The sequence below is a fragment of the Pezoporus wallicus genome, unplaced genomic scaffold, assembly GCF_028554395.1.
Source record: "Pezoporus wallicus isolate ANWC-B61680 ecotype Strahan unplaced genomic scaffold, APGP_CSIRO_Pwel_v1 scaffold_3294, whole genome shotgun sequence".
NCBI lineage: Eukaryota > Metazoa > Chordata > Aves > Psittaciformes > Psittacidae > Pezoporus > Pezoporus wallicus.
In genome coordinates, this window is record NW_026635478.1 from 3390085 (window position 1) to 3408796 (window position 18712).

Genomic DNA, 18712 nt, shown 5'->3' on the forward strand with positions numbered 1-18712 from the left:
ATCATATTTTTATGTGATAATAATTTTAATTAAAATAAAAACATGAATTCAGTATGTAGAGTCTGTGTGGATATATTCTGGAGGGGCTGTAATTGGTTTTCAGTCTGTTGGCACTGAGGCCTTTTCTCTGTTACTGTTCAGGACTTCTTTTAGCTTGGGTCATCTCAGTTTAGTGTGTCTACTAAAATGAATTAAGGTATTATTCTTCCCACTTTGCAGAAAGGCAGTAAACCTTAAATACGTGTAGGCTGGTTGTAATTAAAGCAAAACTGATGAAATAAATGAAAGATTTCATTGAATGACAAATTAATGCTAGAGCAGTCTAACTGTTGCCATGGAGTCTGATTTTTGCATATAGGACAGTTATGTTTCCACCTCCACTGTTTTCCCTACTGTGGTCTCATAGGCAGAATTGAAGGGAAGAGGAAACAATAATTTCTGGCAGCAGAAAGGGTCTTTCAAACATGCGCTGAGCATGCCCAGGCTCTTAGCTCCTACCATGCCATTCTGAGAGGTTAACACCTTTAGAAAATAGATCATGAGGTGCCTCAAAAATGGCATCCATCTTATAGCTCCAGGAGCTTGAGCTAGTCTGATTTGTCCATTGCTCTTTCTCACACACCTCCAACTGCTTTGGAAAGTTGTCCAAGTAATCCTTATAATCTGCATTTTAAACTGCAAATCTGTTTTGCACAAGAAATATCCAGGAGGCAACATTTGAGCCACCAGGATAACATAGATTAGCCTACCAGTCTGTCCAGTTCCTTCCTCCAAAACTACGTTTTTGCCTTAGTTAACTAATTAAATTAGACCATACACCAGTCAGGCCTATTGGTATACAGCATATGTAATATTGGGAGTATTAAAATATCACAAATCACCTTCAAGAAAAAACTCACAGATCTTACAATTTAATGTTTTTCCTTGTTTTTTTACCTTTGTTTTAGGGCTATGTCAGAGCTCAGAATCACCAAAAATTTCTAAGCCTTAAAGATTTTTTAGATGTTTACGCAGCTTTTCCAACCCTTTTCTCAATGTGCTCACTGAAGTTGAGAAATTCCAAGACAGTTTAGAGGCAGAGACTTCCATCTCAGCTCAATAGGAAAATTGATGGGTTAACATTGTTGAATATTTATGTCATTGTTCCTAACTGCTGGTGAGCATCTCTTTGGATTACAGCTTTTGGCACCAGTGCCTTTGTTCCTCCTAAAGAGTAACACTGCTTCCATGAAACAGCTGTACTCACAGGGCTGCACCTGTGTCTTAGCATTGCCCAGAGCAGGGCTGTAGGAAAAGAAGCTCTAGTAAGGGGAGTTGCTCACTCAGATAACCGTGCCTGATCCTGCCCTGTAGTTGTTGTGTGGGAGAAGGCTAAGCTGTCCCTAGCTGACAGGAGCTGCACCTCACTTTGGGTAGCCTTGCATTCTTCCCCCTCTTTCAGCATCCCTGTCAGACTCCCAGACCCAATTCCCCATGGGAATATCACCATGCCAGTGGACAAGGACTCCAAAATACCGTCCATCCATGCATCTCCAGCACCTAATCCCGCAGAGAGAGATCAATTGGTTTGTGGAGAAGAGATTATAGGACAGCAGCTGGGCTGAGAGATTTCCTCACCAGTTTTGTTGGCTTACATTGCGCTTGTGAGCTTGCTGCCAAGAGGGATGTAGGGACAGGAATAGGAACAAGGTTGCAAGTATAGGTTATGGACTGGGGAATCGGGTGATCCTGTGTTTCCACCCAGACTGTACTTTCATGAATAATACTTTGCTCAGACAACAGTGAAATTGTGGAGATATTTTCCGTACAGTTAGGGCTAAACCAGCATCAGAGCAAGGAAAGCCACACTTTCCAGGGATTTTATGGTACTATATATATAAGTTTGCTTACCTCCTGTCCTAAATGGATTTTCAGTTTGCAGTAGGCCTATTGGCAGCTGCAGGCATTACCATCATCTCAGTAAATCATAGGGGAAGAGAAGAAACAATGATAGGAGTTTAATTGTGGGAATATTTTTTTTCTGTCAGCATGAAACAACTGGCAAGTGCATGGCAAATTGGCTGTGAAAGCTTCAGCCTTCTAGATGCTTCAGTTTGACAGACACTAGCATATAAAAAATTATGGCAGTGCTTTTAAAAATAGAGAATGAAAGCAAAAAAAGGCAGCTAGAATTGTGTTACCTCTTTAGTCTGAACTTAGCCACTGTCTTATTACCTAAAATTCCTCCTTCACTGCCTTTAAATCCATTAGTCAACTCACATCTTGAAGGAGAAGCTTCAGCCATTTGCTTGATGTTCTCAAAACCAGGCATGTTCAGGTTGGGCTTTCCATGAAGACATGATCTCTATGGAGGCTTCCTCTTTCTACTGTAAAGACATCTTTAACTGATGGAGAAAGAGGGTTGCTCCCTTTTTAAACAGAAATAAAATGTTTCTTCAAATGATGAGCAAACTGCTGTGGCCAGGCTAGGGAGATGCATTACCACGACAAATATCAGTTTGAGCTTTTTGATTTGTGGAGCAGCAATAGGCTTGGCTGTGGGACTCTGAAGCAGAGGGACTCATCTTTTATAGTGCTTAGATGTGGGATAAGTCAGTCCCATCAAAGAAAGGTTGGAATTATCAAGTGCACCAGGAGACATTGGAATAGAGAAACACTTTTCTTCAAAAAATATATTGACCCATCACCTCACTTATTGTATTTCTGCCTGGTTTAAGCAAAGTTCTATGTAAGAATTAAAGTAATTGATACAATAGGAAAAAATATTATACTTACTAATGTATTCCCAAAAGACATAGGACTTAAGACAACTTTCATTTTAAACTGGCGTAGCAAAGGCAAAAGGTAGTCTCCCTTAGGTACACTGGTGATATTCACTGGTAGTTTGTATAAGCTTTTCTGTACTGGAGCTTCTGTTGAAGGGAAAACCCTTTCAAAAGGGTTGAAGCTATGAAGTGCTGTGGTTTAAAGGAAGCAGCAAGTCCCTGTAAACCCTAATACTTTTTTTTTTTATTGGTGAACAGATTGTTGTTGATTCTTACTGAGATGTCATCATCTCAGAAGCTGAAAAAGAATTCTTCCTTTTGTGAATCTCTAATCCTGATGGTATTTCCAAACGTTCAAAGCTTTCAAAAAGAGGAGAGCAGTAGCATTTTGTGTGTTTCTGTGGTAGAGGGAAACACCTACACTTTGCCCTTTATGTATACTTTGAGATGTGTCAAGCCTGATGAAAAGGTAGGTCCCATTTCTAGGAAAAACTCCTCTCTTTTTATTGTTTGAATTGGATTCTTGCCAGAGACAGAAAGTGACAGATGGTCATTGTAAGTAAATGTTGACATTTAAAATTCAGCAAAAATTCATTCTCAGAAACAAATCTAGGTAAATTTGATAATCAGTTGGTTCCCAGTATGTTGCTGTAAACCCAGATGGAATTGTAGTTTTGCTTTTCCAGTTGAAGTACTGGGGAAAGTGAGCACAAAGATGTCACTGTCTAGATGTTTCCTGAAGCTAAGTAGCAAAGTTCTGTAACTGTCCAATAGGAGAATTCAGCTACTTATAATTTCTAATGCTTTGTTAAAGACAAGGTGGGCTGATGGTAATTTCTCTGTCTCTACATATCTTTGGGAGACTAAGGGACACAAGAAAAGCCCTTTTTGACATTTCTAGTCTACCTAGAAGCATGTTTCCTTTGCTAAAGGAAGTAGCTTTAGAACACTTGCTGAAGGGCAAACTTGGGAGGAGAAAAAAGGCCTGGCATGAATAATTTAACACCATTTTTTTTTCAAGCAATAAGAAATGCCAACGTAAAACATGTTTTTCCAATTATATCAGTTAGTCTAATAGAAGGTATTACTTGCCTGCAAACCTTGGCTCTAGAATAAAACATTCACATTGATTTGATCTCTGAGAAGACAGAATTTAAGGAGGTTCTTCAGCAATATTCCTGGTGTACAGAATATATTCTGTAAGTCAGGATGGATATATTAAATGAAATATACTAAAGAAAGGATTTCTGAGAGAAGTTCAGGATTAAGCTATTTGCTGTGAGAGGCCATTTGCATAACTAGATAAGATCACAACTTGTTTCAAAAGTATCTGAGGAAGTTATGTTAAGACAGCTGTTTGTGCAAGTGGGCGTTGAGGACTGAGCGGCAAGGCTGAGCTCTGAAGCAGGGCAAGTACAGTATAGAAAAAGCTAAAAAAAGACCTGGGAGTTAAGGCCAATGCGAAATTAAAAATTCCAAGCAAGATAATTTTGAGAACTCTCAACATCTGATTTAAACATGCCAATAGGAAAATGGGAGAAGGGTAAGTACAACTGTGTCGTGTTGAGCTGTCAAAGTCAGAAAAGAACGTTGAAGTGTGATGTAGGGTATTAGTGATTACTTGACTAGAGAAGAAACAGAGACATTTCAAAATGCAGTACTTTTTAGAAGACCTCAGTAGTACAGTGAATCAATCAAAGATGGTTATTTATAGCACATTTTTAAATATCTAGCAAGGGAGAAGTGCATACTGACCTGGATAGAAGACAAAAGGTATAGCACAGTCAAAGCTGAAGCAGCGCTGAGTAGATCATCCTATTTGCTACTTAATTATTTGACAACTAGCTCTGTAAGCAAGCTTCGGGAGCTGCACCTATTTACTCTAGCAGGTGCTAAATATACAAAATATAGTATGTATAGTATAGTTTTGTCACTCCATGTTTGTGAAAAAAAGAGAAGAAAAAAAGTATGTTTCAGCACAGATGTACCTGAGATGTTCATGACTGTGGACTCATACGTCCACTTCAGTCCTTCTTCAAGCTGTTTTTGGAATGGAAACAGAGTGGTAGTAATCAATCAGGCTTGTTTCTCCAAGGTCTCTGAAAAGTGCAGGGCTGCTTGTTTAGCCTGTACAAAATAATTCAATATGAGCTGACAGGAAAGAAGCAGCTCTACCAGAAGACAAGTTGAGGAATGAATAATGTGGTGGTTCAGCCACAGAAGAGCCTTATTAGCACTTATCAGTTTTGCTGATCCAAACTGATCATACTGCAGTTATTACGGAAAGTCATAGAAACATTAGGCTGAGGAGATTGAATTGACTTTATTAGGTTAAATCAAAGCAGCTGGTTACCTGGTGTAACATAACTCCAGCTTCCAGACAAAGGATAATGTGATGTAGGAAAATGCCTTCAAGCCAAATAGCTGCCTCCTTAGACATGCTTTTGATATCTTATCTGCTCACAGTGCTCATTTTCTAAGTATATCTTAGCCACATTGGCATGCATTACAACATAGTAATTCTTACTGGCTAAAAGTTCACTTTCCCTAAACTGGCACCAGTGCATAGTATCATGCCACGTCATCATCAATATGTGGCAATAGCGCAGATAGTCCATTAAGGAGATGTTTTTAGGACTGAATGTAGAATATACAGCCAGGGTATTGTGACACTGTTACAGCTGGTACCATGCTAGCTCATGAACAGAGAAGTTTATGTTTGCTGTGGTTATCAGCCTGATGCTTTTCAGTGATCAATAAAGACACAAACCTCACAGTGTGCGAGGAAGTCTTTCCATTGATTTCTGTTAGCTTTAGACATCTTCTACGTTCTTTTAAGAAAGCAACTAAAAATAATTAAAAATAAACATAAACAGACTCAGTATTAATCTCCAGAATATGAAGATACTGTTTTATGACTGAGTGCTTCCTTGATTGTCCTTCCTATCACAAAATAGAAACACAGTCATTTATAGGCATATTACACAAAATAGAAACACAGTCATGTATAGGCATATTACAATATCTTGAATTCTATCAGTAAGGGCTGTGCAGCACAGAATGTTGAAAATGCCATATGTTAATGCCACACCATATATATACACTCATGTAGTGTAAAAGAAATGGTCTGGATTAGACAGGTGTAAAATAAGAGTTCCCATTTCCTCAGCTAATACTCTACAGATTTGCATGTGCAGTGTAATGTGCTTCCTCTGGGTACTGGTTTCTGTGCATTTTAAATGGTCTTCAAAGAAGGAAAGTTACTGCTTTGCCTACAATAGCCCCAGGAAACCTTTTGCTTCATCAAAAATCTGCTATATCTAGTAATGATGACTCACAGGAACAATTTTATTCTCTGAGAGTCCTCCCTTGGTTGGTTAGAAATTAAACATTCTTATTTAGCACTAAATCAAATCTCTAAAGCCTAGATCATACTTGGGGAAAGTTAAGTAATCCTTAGAAAGCACTGTTTTTTGAAAGCAGTTTTGATCATCAGCATGATTTGCTGTTCAAAGGAACCTATTTATGCAAAGAAATGGAAATAATGTAACAGTTTCATTCAACAGTTCTGTGATCGTTATTAACACTTTCTTGACTGAAAACCAATTTTATATTATTTTTCTATTTGCTCCAGCAACTGTTTTTTTGGAATTTTGGAAAAGAAGGCGAGCAGTAATTGCTTATGACTGGGACTTGATAGACTGGGAAGAAGAAGAGGTTTGTAAAAGAATGTATTCTTTAATCTTTAGTACAAAAAGATTTGGTTAAAAATGTAAGCATGTTTTCTTTTCGATATATTTTCAATTCTCCATTCACATTTTCATAAACTAGGAAATGAGAATTTTTCTCCTTAGATATTTTCTTTTCAGAAGCAGTGTGCCAGATGCTACCTTTATCTGTCACATTAGAGATTAAAGATACTAATAGGAACTCACCTGGCTATTTCTCAAAGATTTATGTGATCAGTCATCAGAGCATCAGCATCTCATTGGCATTTGAGGTATCAGTTCCTCCTTTGTTCAGCTTTCAGTGGGATCCCAAGAGTGGGAGCTGATGCCTCTCAGAGGTGTCTTCTCTGAAGATGCTACAGTTGACAGTGCCCATGCCTACTTCATGGCTCATGTATGTCCTTGCTTGAAGATCATCTCTGTGGAACACTGCCTCCTTTTATTGAGTATCAAATGCTGCACTTTTCTGTTGGAGCTGGGGTCTTTGCAGGACTTTGCACCTATGACAGTCACAGTTTGGAAGCAGGTGTCCCAGGTGAAAAAGTAGTTTCCCATTTTCCTGTTTTGTGGTTCAAAGTTCATCTCTTCACTTTGCTATTGCTTTCAGTGGCAAGCAGTATGACCTGCAAACCACAAGCTTTGCAAGTAGACTTACTTCTTGGGCTGACATCATTGTCCCAGTGATCAAGATTCAGATTTTCAGTCTTTTACAAATCCCTTTTTTGTACATCTGGGATATAGAGGACAATATATCCTTGGACTAGGCAGGACAGGAATCCTGCAAGAATTCACTTATTGAAGGACTCAGTAACATCCAGAAAGAAAAGGATATATTTTCAAGGATAAAAGAAATTTAGAGTACTTCTTCTAGTGTGGAAATATCTGCTCTAAGGCATTGCACATTAATCCATTTTTGATATTCCAGAAAACAGTACAGTTTCTCCAGTGAATAAAGAGTTGGAATGATCTGTGTCTGAGAAGCAGGAAGGAAGCAGAACAGTCAGTTTTATTTAGATTGAAAAAGACCTATCCTGTGAAGTTTGATCGTGAAGTTGTTCTTGTCAGTGAGATGGCAGTGAGAATTTTATCTCTGTAGGGTGAAAATTTACTCCTAAAAGTGCTGCTTTCTCATAAAGTCACTGCTAATTAAATTTCCTCTCTACATCCCATTCATTTGTCACTGGACAAAATCAGATTATTTCTTTTAGTAGTTATTTCAAAGAAATCAATTAAAGAGTTCTAATTACTGTTTTAAGTTACAAGATTTTGATAATGAAGATTGTTACTTGTATTAGCATTATCTGTCATGTCTAGTTTTTGCTTGCTTTAATTTTCATTGTCAAATTGAAAAATAAGGTTTTGCTACAGACAGAAATTTATTAATTCCTGCCTACAACAGATTAAAAATAAAATACAAAACATTTGTAAGGCTTCCTATCACTTCATCATCATTTTTCTGTTCTAAATGAAGAAACAAAGGAATGAAGCAGTGAAGACAAAGGGAAGGAGAATTAAATTTCTTCAGACATGCAACCTTGTGAATTCCTCACCACTTTAGATTTTCACCTAAGGAGGGCAGGCAGCAGTCCCTGCAGTGCCCACATCCCCCAGCCTGGAGACACAGGCTAAATGTTTCTGGGTTTTTCATCCCTTCATGTTTGTATTCCCTTTTCTAGTAAATCAGGTGCAAGATGGGAGACATGGAGAGTAACTTGGTCTTGGCTGTGTGTGCGACCAGAAATGAACTGTGCAGAGTTCCTGGCACTGCCGTCTGAAATATGGCTCTGTTCCTATTTACAGCATACTTTTTATAATTTTCTTCAGTGTCAGTTTATGGCATTAACCTCAGCCAGATACAGTACTGTACACTTCCTGCTCCAAACTGTGCTCAGCATTGCTGGGTGTCGTTAAACAGGCCCATGCCAAAGTATCAGTTTTGTGTGAAAAGTGTCTGTAAAAATAGCAGTTGCATTATCTAAATTGACTGGAGATTGTAGGAGATAGATACCTAGACTCATGAATGGGTGGATATGAGAAGGACTTCCCTATAGTGCAGATTATGAAAGATAATAGAAACTTGGCTTAGAGAGAGCTGCAGAGAAGAAAGGGTTTCTTGTATATGACTCGGTAAGCCAGCTGGCAGAGTCCTGTAGTGGTTTAACCCCAGCTGGGGTGCCATCCTCAAGCACCCTGCTTCAATGCTATTACACTCTGTCCTTTTGCATGTCCTTGGGCACACAGGAATAGTACTGTTTCTCTTGCTAGATTATGATCTGCTTGGCAGCTTTCAGCCCTAATATGGCAGGAACAGCTTGAGCAAGGTAGAATAAGAGCCCCCTCAGAAACATGCTTAGTCTGTGTAAATAGCTAATGTAGGCATGGTTCCCTCAAGCCCATAATTACTTACACTGGCATTGCATCTGAACATACATGCCTCTTAACTTTTTGTAACACCATATTACCAGGTTGCTGCTCAAAGTTGGAAGTTAACTGTATTGAAAAAAAGTACCTTCAAAACTTGAGAGAATGAGAATGAGGCATGACTTTCTCCCCATACCCCAGGGGAATTTTATAAAAAGGATGTAGGATTTTAGGATATCTTACTTTTATTCACATTCTGGAGACTTGTATGAGCAGTTAATATTCACCAGTTTCAATGCAGCCATTTAAGGTCTGGGCATGTACAACTTTCAATCAATTAAATGCAGGCTGAGGGATGGAAGTGACTAAATTTGCTAAGCTCAGTCCTCGGCTCTTACAAAGAAATGCGCAGCAGAGGCCTGGTGGAAAAGCTTCAGAAAGGCCATAGCTGTCTTTGTGCTCCCTTGTAGCCAGCTGTACCATGGGCCAGTTCTCCAGTATGCATCACAGCGTTGTAAAACTTGACTTAATGTAGATAGACCGCCAGCAGCTGTGAGAGTCCCTCTCCACTTCCTCTCCCGTACCTTCTCTCAACTCTAACAGCATCCTCAATGTCAGACTTGGGTGAGATGTCAGAGGACGTGTGACTGTTGGTGAACCTCCTGGATGGCAGGGCAGTGGGGTAGCCCTACTGCAGATGAAAATCATAAGGTCTTACCTGAACTAGGGGTGAACCTTGTCTTCTGACAAGGCTGTAAACAGATATATCAAAGTGCCTCTCAAAGAGATCCACAGGTTTCATTTCAGAAGAGAGTTTTTACGGCAAAACAGGACTTCAGATAATGTTGTCCAAGTTGGGAAGAATTGAGCAGTATTAGATGTCATAGCTCCTTCTTCAAATGCTGAGAAACTTTTGCTGATAACAGGAAGGTAACCTAGTTACCTAGCAAACAGCAACTGGGTTTGGATAAAGGAATTTGGTTTTGTGTTGGGTTTTTGGTTTTGGGGTGTTGGGGTTTGTTTTTTTTTTTGCTTTGTTGTAGAATTCCAGTATCAATAGGTTAATACCAGGTTGGAAAATTCTGTGGTATCAGCCTTAAAATTATCTGGTTTACAGCCATATAATTAGAATTTGTTATATTGTTTAGGTGGCTAGCTAACTGGGGAGTTTACTAAGTACTTAAAATATGGCTTTATGGATCCAGTGTTTTATTCTAGTTCTCATGAAGGAGACCTTAGTTCCCAGCTCAGCGTTTATTGGAGATGCGCCAGTTGCTGAATTCAAAGATGTACTTCCCAATAATGATATTGGTTATCTGATAAGCAATCTGAAGTTTCCTACAGAATCTTTCCTAGCTCTGCTGTATGTGAACGTTGTCTGTCTATTCTTTAGGAGGAAATACGTCCACAGTTTGAAGCCAAGTACTCCAAGAAAGAACGAATGAACCCCATATCCGGGAAGCCAGAGCCTTATCAAGCATTTGCAGATAAATGCAGCAGACTCATTGTTTCTGCATCTGGAATATTTTTTATGGTTTGAGAACTTTTATTTATTTACCAGTTGAAAAAATACAAAATGGCATTATCTCTAGTGAGAGAGCATAAAGATACTGGATATGACTGCTTTAAAGTCAAGTAAGCTCTAGCATGTTTACTGCAGGCTGAAAACCTGTACAAAGCAAATTGCCTGAGATTTAAAGTCCTACACAAGTTTACTCTTCACTGAATCTCCCAGATATTTAAGTCCTTCCTTCAAGGGTTATACACGTATCACTGTATGTAGCAATACACCTGCTGGAATAGTAATGCTATCACATTTAGGCACCAACTTCAGCTGGCTGAGCCAGCTCATCAATTTCCTTGCCTTCCCTGTGTAGACTGCACAGAGTAATGAGGACTGATGCCATAGAATAGGCAGCTGTTCTTTGTAAACGCTACAGAAAACGCAGCTAAGATGCCTACAGTGCTTAATGATGTTAATATGTCCCAGTTTTTCAGTGTATCGAGGAGGGTTCATATTCCTAATGCAATTGAAATGGAAAACTCGATGTTCCTTGTCTAAAATGAGGCATCTCTCCTGCTTCCAAAATGCAAAACTAGATGCACTTCTCCTGAAGAAAGCTGCCTGCATTCTGCTGAAATGCCCCCATCTTCTAACTTCACTGAAACTGTTACTCACATGACAACAGCAGGGGTAGGACTGGTCTTGAAAACACAGCTGACATCAACTCAGACCCTCATGGAATTTACTAGGGCTTTCCCAGGAGGCTAGAAAATGACATATGTATAATTTCAGGAGCTGTGAAGAGCCAGGTAAGTGAGCTAGCCCAGCAACTCTGTGTTTGAATGAGACAGAAGAGAACAGGTCAGAGGGCTTGTAGGAACCTGATGGCTTCAAAATTGTCCAATGCAGTCTCGGTCAAGAAAGGCAAGAGAATTATTGAGATGAACTGTGCTCTGGTATGTCTGGAGGATGGACAGACACACAGGAAAACACTGGGCATGAGGAGCCAACATGCTGTCTGACTCAGTCTTTGAAGACTTATGTCTGCTCAGGACTGTAGTCTTTGCTCAGAAATGATTCTATACCTGCAACATTTTGTATGTTTTCCCTACTTTTTTTTTCTCTTGAAGGGGAACAGTTTTCACTCCCTATCCTTTGCAAACACAGTCATTAATCTTCTCAGCCTAGTGATAGATCCTGCTCAAAGCGACAGAAAGTAACCTTGCTCTGAGTTGCACGCAGGACAAATTATCCTCATAACAGTTCTTGAAACAGGTCAAGGATTATTTTCACTGAAAATGTGGGGGTTTGCTGGCATAGTGCAGGCTTCCAATGACTTAGAAAAACTCAGAATTCCCCTCATTTAGGTAAAAATATTCCTTAAAAGTTATAGCTTTAAACATAGGAGATAGATGCTTACAAAAACTTCAAGTTAGAGCTGTTCTGAGTTTCACAGCATTAACTCTCACAGTGCAGTTACTGATACAGCTTGAACCGTACTAGTGGTTCCCTGTTAACAAAGGAAAGTGGTCCTTCTTCCCCTCAACGCTATGCAGGGAATTCAGAGACAATCCTTCACATTCACACACTTTTATTTTTCTTCTTCACTGGGATTACGTCAATCAATTTTGTGACTAATAAAATATGAAACCAGCTTGATGATTAGCATTCAGTGTTTTCAAAATCATTTTGCCCATTTAATTATCTTAGATATCCTTCAGTTCTGATACACTTCTCTGTGAATAACCTTGGAATACACCTATTTTTTGCAAATAATCATGTCTTCTGCTGAAGAAACTTTCCTTATCTAATAAGGTGGCTAATGGGTACTGTGTCTGAGTTTCTATGAGATGAGTCACACCATGCTAAAATGGTTTCTCTCTGATTTTTTCTTTCCTTTAGATCTGTGTGGTGATTGCTGCTGTTTTTGGCATTGTTATTTACCGTGTTGTGACTGTCAGCACTTTTGCTGCCTTTAAGTGGGCTTTAATCAGAAATAACTCTCAGGTTGCAACTACAGGGACTGCAGTGTGCATCAACTTTTGCATCATCATGCTACTAAATGTGGTGAGTAACATATCCAAAGATGTACCTGAGCCATCAGACTAGTAGATACATCAGTCTACAGATCACCAAATGCTTTTGGTTCCTTTTTCATCAGAAATTCAATGTCTTGCTAAGCCGTGGCATTATTGTTTATGAATATCATTCACTATTTATATAAAGTACAGTTCCAAATCCAAAACATTGTGTTTGAATATTTAAAAAAATATTCTAGGGAGACATGTCTCTATTTCTCTTTTATCCTCTGCTTCTTTTTTTCTTTTCATATATTTGCAGGTTTCAGTCCATTTCGTTAATATTATTCTTTTTAATTAGTGTTTTGATGTTATTTTTTAAATACAGTGGCCAAGCTTAATTCTAATTTATACTAATTTCAGCAATTCAAGCTTCAGTTTTCACAGTAGTTTACCGGTGAAGATAGCGTATAGAGACACAATGTCCATATGCAGGAGGACTGCCTCGGGCTGAAGAACTTCACGATGCTTGAGCAGACCTGTCTTGTTCATGAGCTAGCAATGGACTTTGTCAGAGTGCACCTGAGACATGGTCTGGAGGCATTGGGAGGGGGGCTTTCTGAGGTCTGGTTGTTGTTGTGAACTCGTTCAGAACTAGTCTTGGGCCAAATTAAAAACTGGAATTTCCATGTGGTAGAAGTCACAGTAAGACAGTATATCATAGGATAGATGGGGAATGAGTTCTGTCCTTCCATCAAGATGCAGGTACTGCTGTATATTGCTGTGATAGCAGTGTGGTTTTAATTATTTGCTCTTAGCAAGAGGTTTATGGCTTTTTACTGTCAGGGTTTTGTTCTAAGAATGTATTTCAAGGGAGAGAAGGGATCCGCCTACAAACATCCAGGTAATGGATCCAGGATGGAGTATCTGTACTCAGTAGTAGCAAGAACTTTCTGCAGAAAGCTTGTTAGTTTTTGCTTCAGGAGGTACTCTAACTTACCTCCTAGCAGACATAAGAGATGCTATTTCAGGCCTGCATATTTCCAAGTTCTGGCTTGGAGACCTCTTTCTCTTATTTCCGGTGCAATACCCATGCATTTCCACCACCTAAAAATTCATTTTAACAGCCACTCATTTATATAGAAGGAAATTCCAAGAGGCTTTGCTCCCTTTCACATAGGCAAGACTGGATTGGTGACTAGGACAGTCTGTCAAGAACTGTTTACTTTCCTGTATTTTCCCTAAGGTGGGATATAGGCTGAGAAAGAAAAGAAGTAAGAGGTGGAAGCTGTTATTCTGTCTGAATTTGTACTGAGGGGTCTCTTGTTTTATGTTATTTTGATTTATTGTTTGCTATCTGGAGCTTTTAGATATTTTTTTTTTTAATCCACCTAAAGCACACAGTAAGCATAGAAGAAATAAAAAGAAAACTATATATATCTTTCAGTACATCCATTTCCAAGCTCTCAGCATCAGTCATTGTATATGCAGTGACGCAGCAACAAAGAATTATAGCACAAACAAAATTATTTGGTTCTCAAAGCATTTTACAGCTTAGAGAAATTATTTAAATAATGGAAGAAGGCTTGAAGGTGCCTTTTGAGAAACTTTGTTTTCTTTCCTAAAATGCATCAAATAAGTAAAGCACTGCAAAGATGGATTTCTTAAGCCTTACACTCATTACCATGCAACGAATACCACCGCCTTAGATCTGGATATAGCTCATGGAAACAAAAGATCCCCAAAACACGAAACTGTAGGAGCTTTTGAAAAGGATTTAAGTACATAATCCCTCACTTCCCATCATGGATTAATGCAGTTAATGCTGAGGGACAGTAGTGGGATTTTATTTTTTTTTTTTTTAAATTCCCCAGGAGCAATTCAGGTGGTTGAATTCTCTACAGTGACTCAAACAAAGTAGCAGGAGAGCAGGCAAGGATACAGTAATAAAACCAGAATAGACCCAGATGTATATAAGTATAGTATATATATATATAAGTATATATGTATATAAGTATATATACTGTATAACAGTAAGGAATTCACTGCTAGGAAGCCTGGAAAAACACTAGTGATTCTGATAGGGATTGACAATCTCTCTAAGCATCAGGGGGAAGCTCTAGACCACAAATAACTTCTAGAATGGATGCACTGGGAGCTAGGCACATACACCGACAAAACAAAATGACCTTCAAAGCATAAAAGAAATAAAATTGCAAAATAGCACACTCCCTGCTGAGACCAGGATATAAAACACCCAGACATTTAGCACTTTTACAGTTGTCCTTAATAGATCCTTTTAAACCTAAAAAAAATCACCTTTTTCATTGCTTGAAACAAAACTGTTTACTCCAAAGGCAGAGAAAAGCTATCCTAAGTAAGAAGTGTTTGTTAATATGGATGAGATAATTCAGGGTGACTTCAGCTCTTAAGCAGGCAGTTTGATCTGTAAATTGCTCATAACTCAATTTAATTAAGAATTTATAACTGCAAATGAAAAGAAATATTGCTGATATGCATTTTAGGAATCAGTAAGTACTTGAGCCTAAAGAATGAGGAGCTTTTTATCCCTGCAGGCATCAGTGAGAGTTAAGGACATCTAATATTTTGTGTGAACAGGCTCCAGACTCATTTAAAGCAAATGGAAAAAGTATGAATTTACACTAATACTGATGTTCGTGGTAATGTACTTTATAGGTTCAAAAACCCTTTGCAAACACTAAATGTGAAAACGTTTCAAGTTAGCTTTCGTAAGCTTTATGAAGTTATCAGTCTCCCAGTGAGTTTGAGAGCAGGGTATCTGCTAAGCACAGAAAGTACCACTTTGGGACCTAGAACAGTGTCACTGATTCAGAGTAAGGTATGTGTCTGGTGGTGAAGATTACTAAAGACTTCCTCTGAAGCAACCCTGTCTTCCCAGTGATTTTCCTTTCAGCACCAAAAAAAATCCCAACAAAACCAGAAAGCCCAAAATACCCAACATACTAGTGCATGTTCTTACTTAGGGTGATTAATTTTTTTTTTATGTGAGATAAATGTTTTCCATAAGTCACTAAATCAAAAATCCAAGTTGTGCTATTGTTGTGCTTTGTGTTTTGGTAAAAGTTATCTTACCCTTTTTTCACTGTGCATGTAAAATAGGGACAGTAACAACGATTTTTTCTCCATATGTTGTGGATGAAAAGAGCTGAGTATAAGCTTTAAAAATATTACTATTCCTTGTTTGATTATATCATTACTATATTATTACTACACAATTTTATTATCATAATTGTCAAAGCATCACAGAGACCATCTGAGTGTCAGATTTAACATGTAGGAGAAGTTACTCTGCCTAGAAAACAGTTTTATATTTTTGAGCTGGTCATGTATCTAAGAAGCTGTTTCTTTTTCTGTTACAGCTGTATGAAAAGGTTGCTCTTTTCCTGACAAATTTAGGTAAGCAATGTTAAATACAAAATTGAGTGATACGGTATTTTTTGGCCCGTATACTGTGATAGCATTCAAACTGTCTGTACAAATATGAAAAACCCTGATTAGTTTTCAATCTATAGGAACTGATGTTTTTCTTAAGTTTATAATACAGGAGCATATAAACAGCTATGGTGCCATTCAATCAGCAGTGACATCACTGACCTGCTATGTCTGGTTCTTGTACCAACCACTTATCTTGTGAGAACTTAAACAAATTGCTACCTTTGTGGAAAAAAAGCATGAATTTTCAGAGAGAATGAGCACTTACAACCCACAGGCTTTGTGAAGACCTGGAAATGAGGGAATCACTTCTGGAAGCCAAAATTATAGCTTGAAACTAAGGTGTTTATTGACTATCAAATACACATGTTTAAGAGGGGCAGTAATTTGGAGGGAAAATAACTGACTCATCAGCTCTACCAACATCTAAACTCAATGTTTTATGTTTCAGTAATCTTTTCGGTTCCCACAAAAGGTGATCTTTATGCTGCAAACAATATGTTTTTTAAGGACATCACATATTGTCCCTGTGGCAGCAATAGACTATAACTCATATATCCATAGTTCAGGAAGAGTCTGTAAAGATCCTGATCATGCTGCAGTAGTTGGAGGCAATTGGCAAGTGCTCCTTAGTGTCAGGAAGCCTGAAATGAGACTCTTGATGAAGGCCTATTAAGCAAACCATGTTATAGCTCCAGTGGTTGAGTGGAAGTGGTTTGAGGATATTATTTTGAGCTTCTGGATACCTGTGTACATTGATAATGTTCAGAAAGGTATTTTGGACAGATGGACAGATTTGGGTGTCCTCTCAGAGGAAGCAAACAGCTGATTTTAGATAGTGTCAGGGCTTTTCTACATCTGGGAAGTCATAGGTGATGGGTTCAAAGCACATCTATGTAAGATAGCATTTTATTCTATTTTTTCTAATTAAACTGAGAGTCCCCATATTTTTGCTGTAGATGTAAAATATTTTTGCCATCCTATATCCATGGAAAAGATACCTGCTAGTTACAGTTGAGAAATAAGGCTTTCAAGTATGTGATTTGTACAGGCTGTACCTTTACTCCCTGTGACACCCTGGGAACAGTAAGATATGGTCTAGAGACTTTGAAGCTTGGTTACTTTCTGCCACTTAAAATGAAATAGGCCTGCTTCTTTTAGACTCTGCAGAAAGCACTTGTACAAGAACTCAGCGGGTCAAGCTGTTCTGACCATGTTCAAACTGTTTTGTGGTATTTACTCTGGCAGCCTAAGTAGCTGATTTAGTTTGCTTGATCTTTATCAGTGCAATAAGCTCAGAGTGGTACTGGCAGCAAAGCTACACTCAGGATGTCCTTCTTCAGTCTTTACATGACCTTTTTCAGAGCTCATGGCCACACTCTCGAGTGTTGCCATTGTCTCTGATGGGTGTATGAGCACAGCTTCAGCTGCAGCAGCCTTGTTAAAGTCAAACTTGTCCTTCGCACAAACTGACATCAAAAATCCCAGATGCTTTATTTCTTTCTGTGTAACTAAATATGTATGCACTGGCATACACACGAACTTGGGTTTCTTGACAAGCATTTGCAAATCATTAACACAGTTGTTAATTTATGGTCTGTTTTATGGTTTTCTTGATGCATCTATTTGAAATTTCCTCAGGGGTAGGGCAGCTCTAATTAAAGAGAATCCAGTTTGTTTCTGTATTTCCAGTACTTCCCTGGAGGCTCCTTTGGAAGGAGCATATGACTACTACCACTATGATATTTAGAATTAGCACCTCCACTTCTCTGATTGCTCCTATTCACAGCAATGGTTGTCTATTAACAAGCTCCTGCCAGCTGTAAAGTAGTTCCAGGACAGGGTACTGGTGTGTTGGCACAGAAGTTGTTTTGTTAATTTCTGTCACAATATCTTCTTAGATGAAGATTTAGGGCCTACCCAGAGGGAAGAATATGCCTTCCCTCTTTCGCATTGGCCTCAGCCCATCAGTTGCAAAATATTTTTTCCCAGTTTTCTGCAGTGAGTTCGCTGGGACAAGGAAAGGGAGTCATGCAATGGCACTCCACTGACACCTGTGTAGAGTCCTTAGGTGGCAAATCCATTTAATGGAATTAAAAGAAGGATTTGCTCCAGTTCAGTGTGTCATCTCTAACAAAAAGGCACTTCCATAGTTGTAGTGGAGTGCTTTCTGGCAATGTGATTATGATAGGATGCAGAAAAGTGAACAAGGGGAGCCTGAGCCTGTAAAGCACACAGGAATCTAGGAGGATGTCTAATATACACATTATTCCAACCACTTTCTTACAGTCTCTCCTGGGAATATACATATCCAGATATCAAGAGATTTCTAAGTCTTCACAAGCTCACTTGCTATGTGCTGCTTTTGGATATAATTTCTTCTGTCATCTTATATTTTGAAACCAGCGGGCTAATTTACAGATACATTGCCAGGTCTGATAGGTGTGTGCAGCTTTTGTGCCAAGGGAAATTGTTAGTCTGATTAAACATCTGAAACTCTGTTCTCTTTCTTCACAGAGCAGCCTCGTACTGAATCCGAGTGGGAGAACAGCTTCACTCTGAAAATGTTTCTTTTTCAGTTTGTCAATCTGAACAGCTCTACCTTTTATATAGCATTCTTTCTTGGAAGGTAAGATTGATGTCTGCACCCTCATATGTACAAAATGAAGTAGAGAAAAGAAATAAAATTGTCTGTAATGAAACAAAATGGGGCAATATTAATCACACATCTCAAAATGCAAATTCCATACTAGAAAAGCAGGAGAGATTGTAGTTTTCTTTTCTTTTCTAAAGCCCATAAACAGACAGTTTTCATTTCCACATTGGCTCAGTACTAACTTTTAACAATTTCACTACTGGGAA

At 38.6% G+C, this 18712-nt stretch overlaps 1 protein-coding gene across 4 annotated transcripts in view; it reads left to right on the plus strand.

Annotated features, from left to right (window-relative positions):
- The window catches only part of LOC130607990 (anoctamin-4), a 192781-nt gene that overhangs the window by 145905 nt on the left and 28164 nt on the right, over positions 1-18712 (plus strand). For all 4 annotated transcript variants that reach the window (XM_057425557.1, XM_057425566.1, XM_057425581.1 and 1 more), the window contains 5 exons: positions 6400-6482; positions 10248-10388; positions 12261-12425; positions 15778-15814; positions 18368-18479. In XM_057425557.1, coding sequence (XP_057281540.1) covers positions 6400-6482; positions 10248-10388; positions 12261-12425; positions 15778-15814; positions 18368-18479 — 538 coding nt within the window. The remainder of the gene's footprint in view (positions 1-6399; positions 6483-10247; positions 10389-12260; positions 12426-15777; positions 15815-18367; positions 18480-18712) is intronic.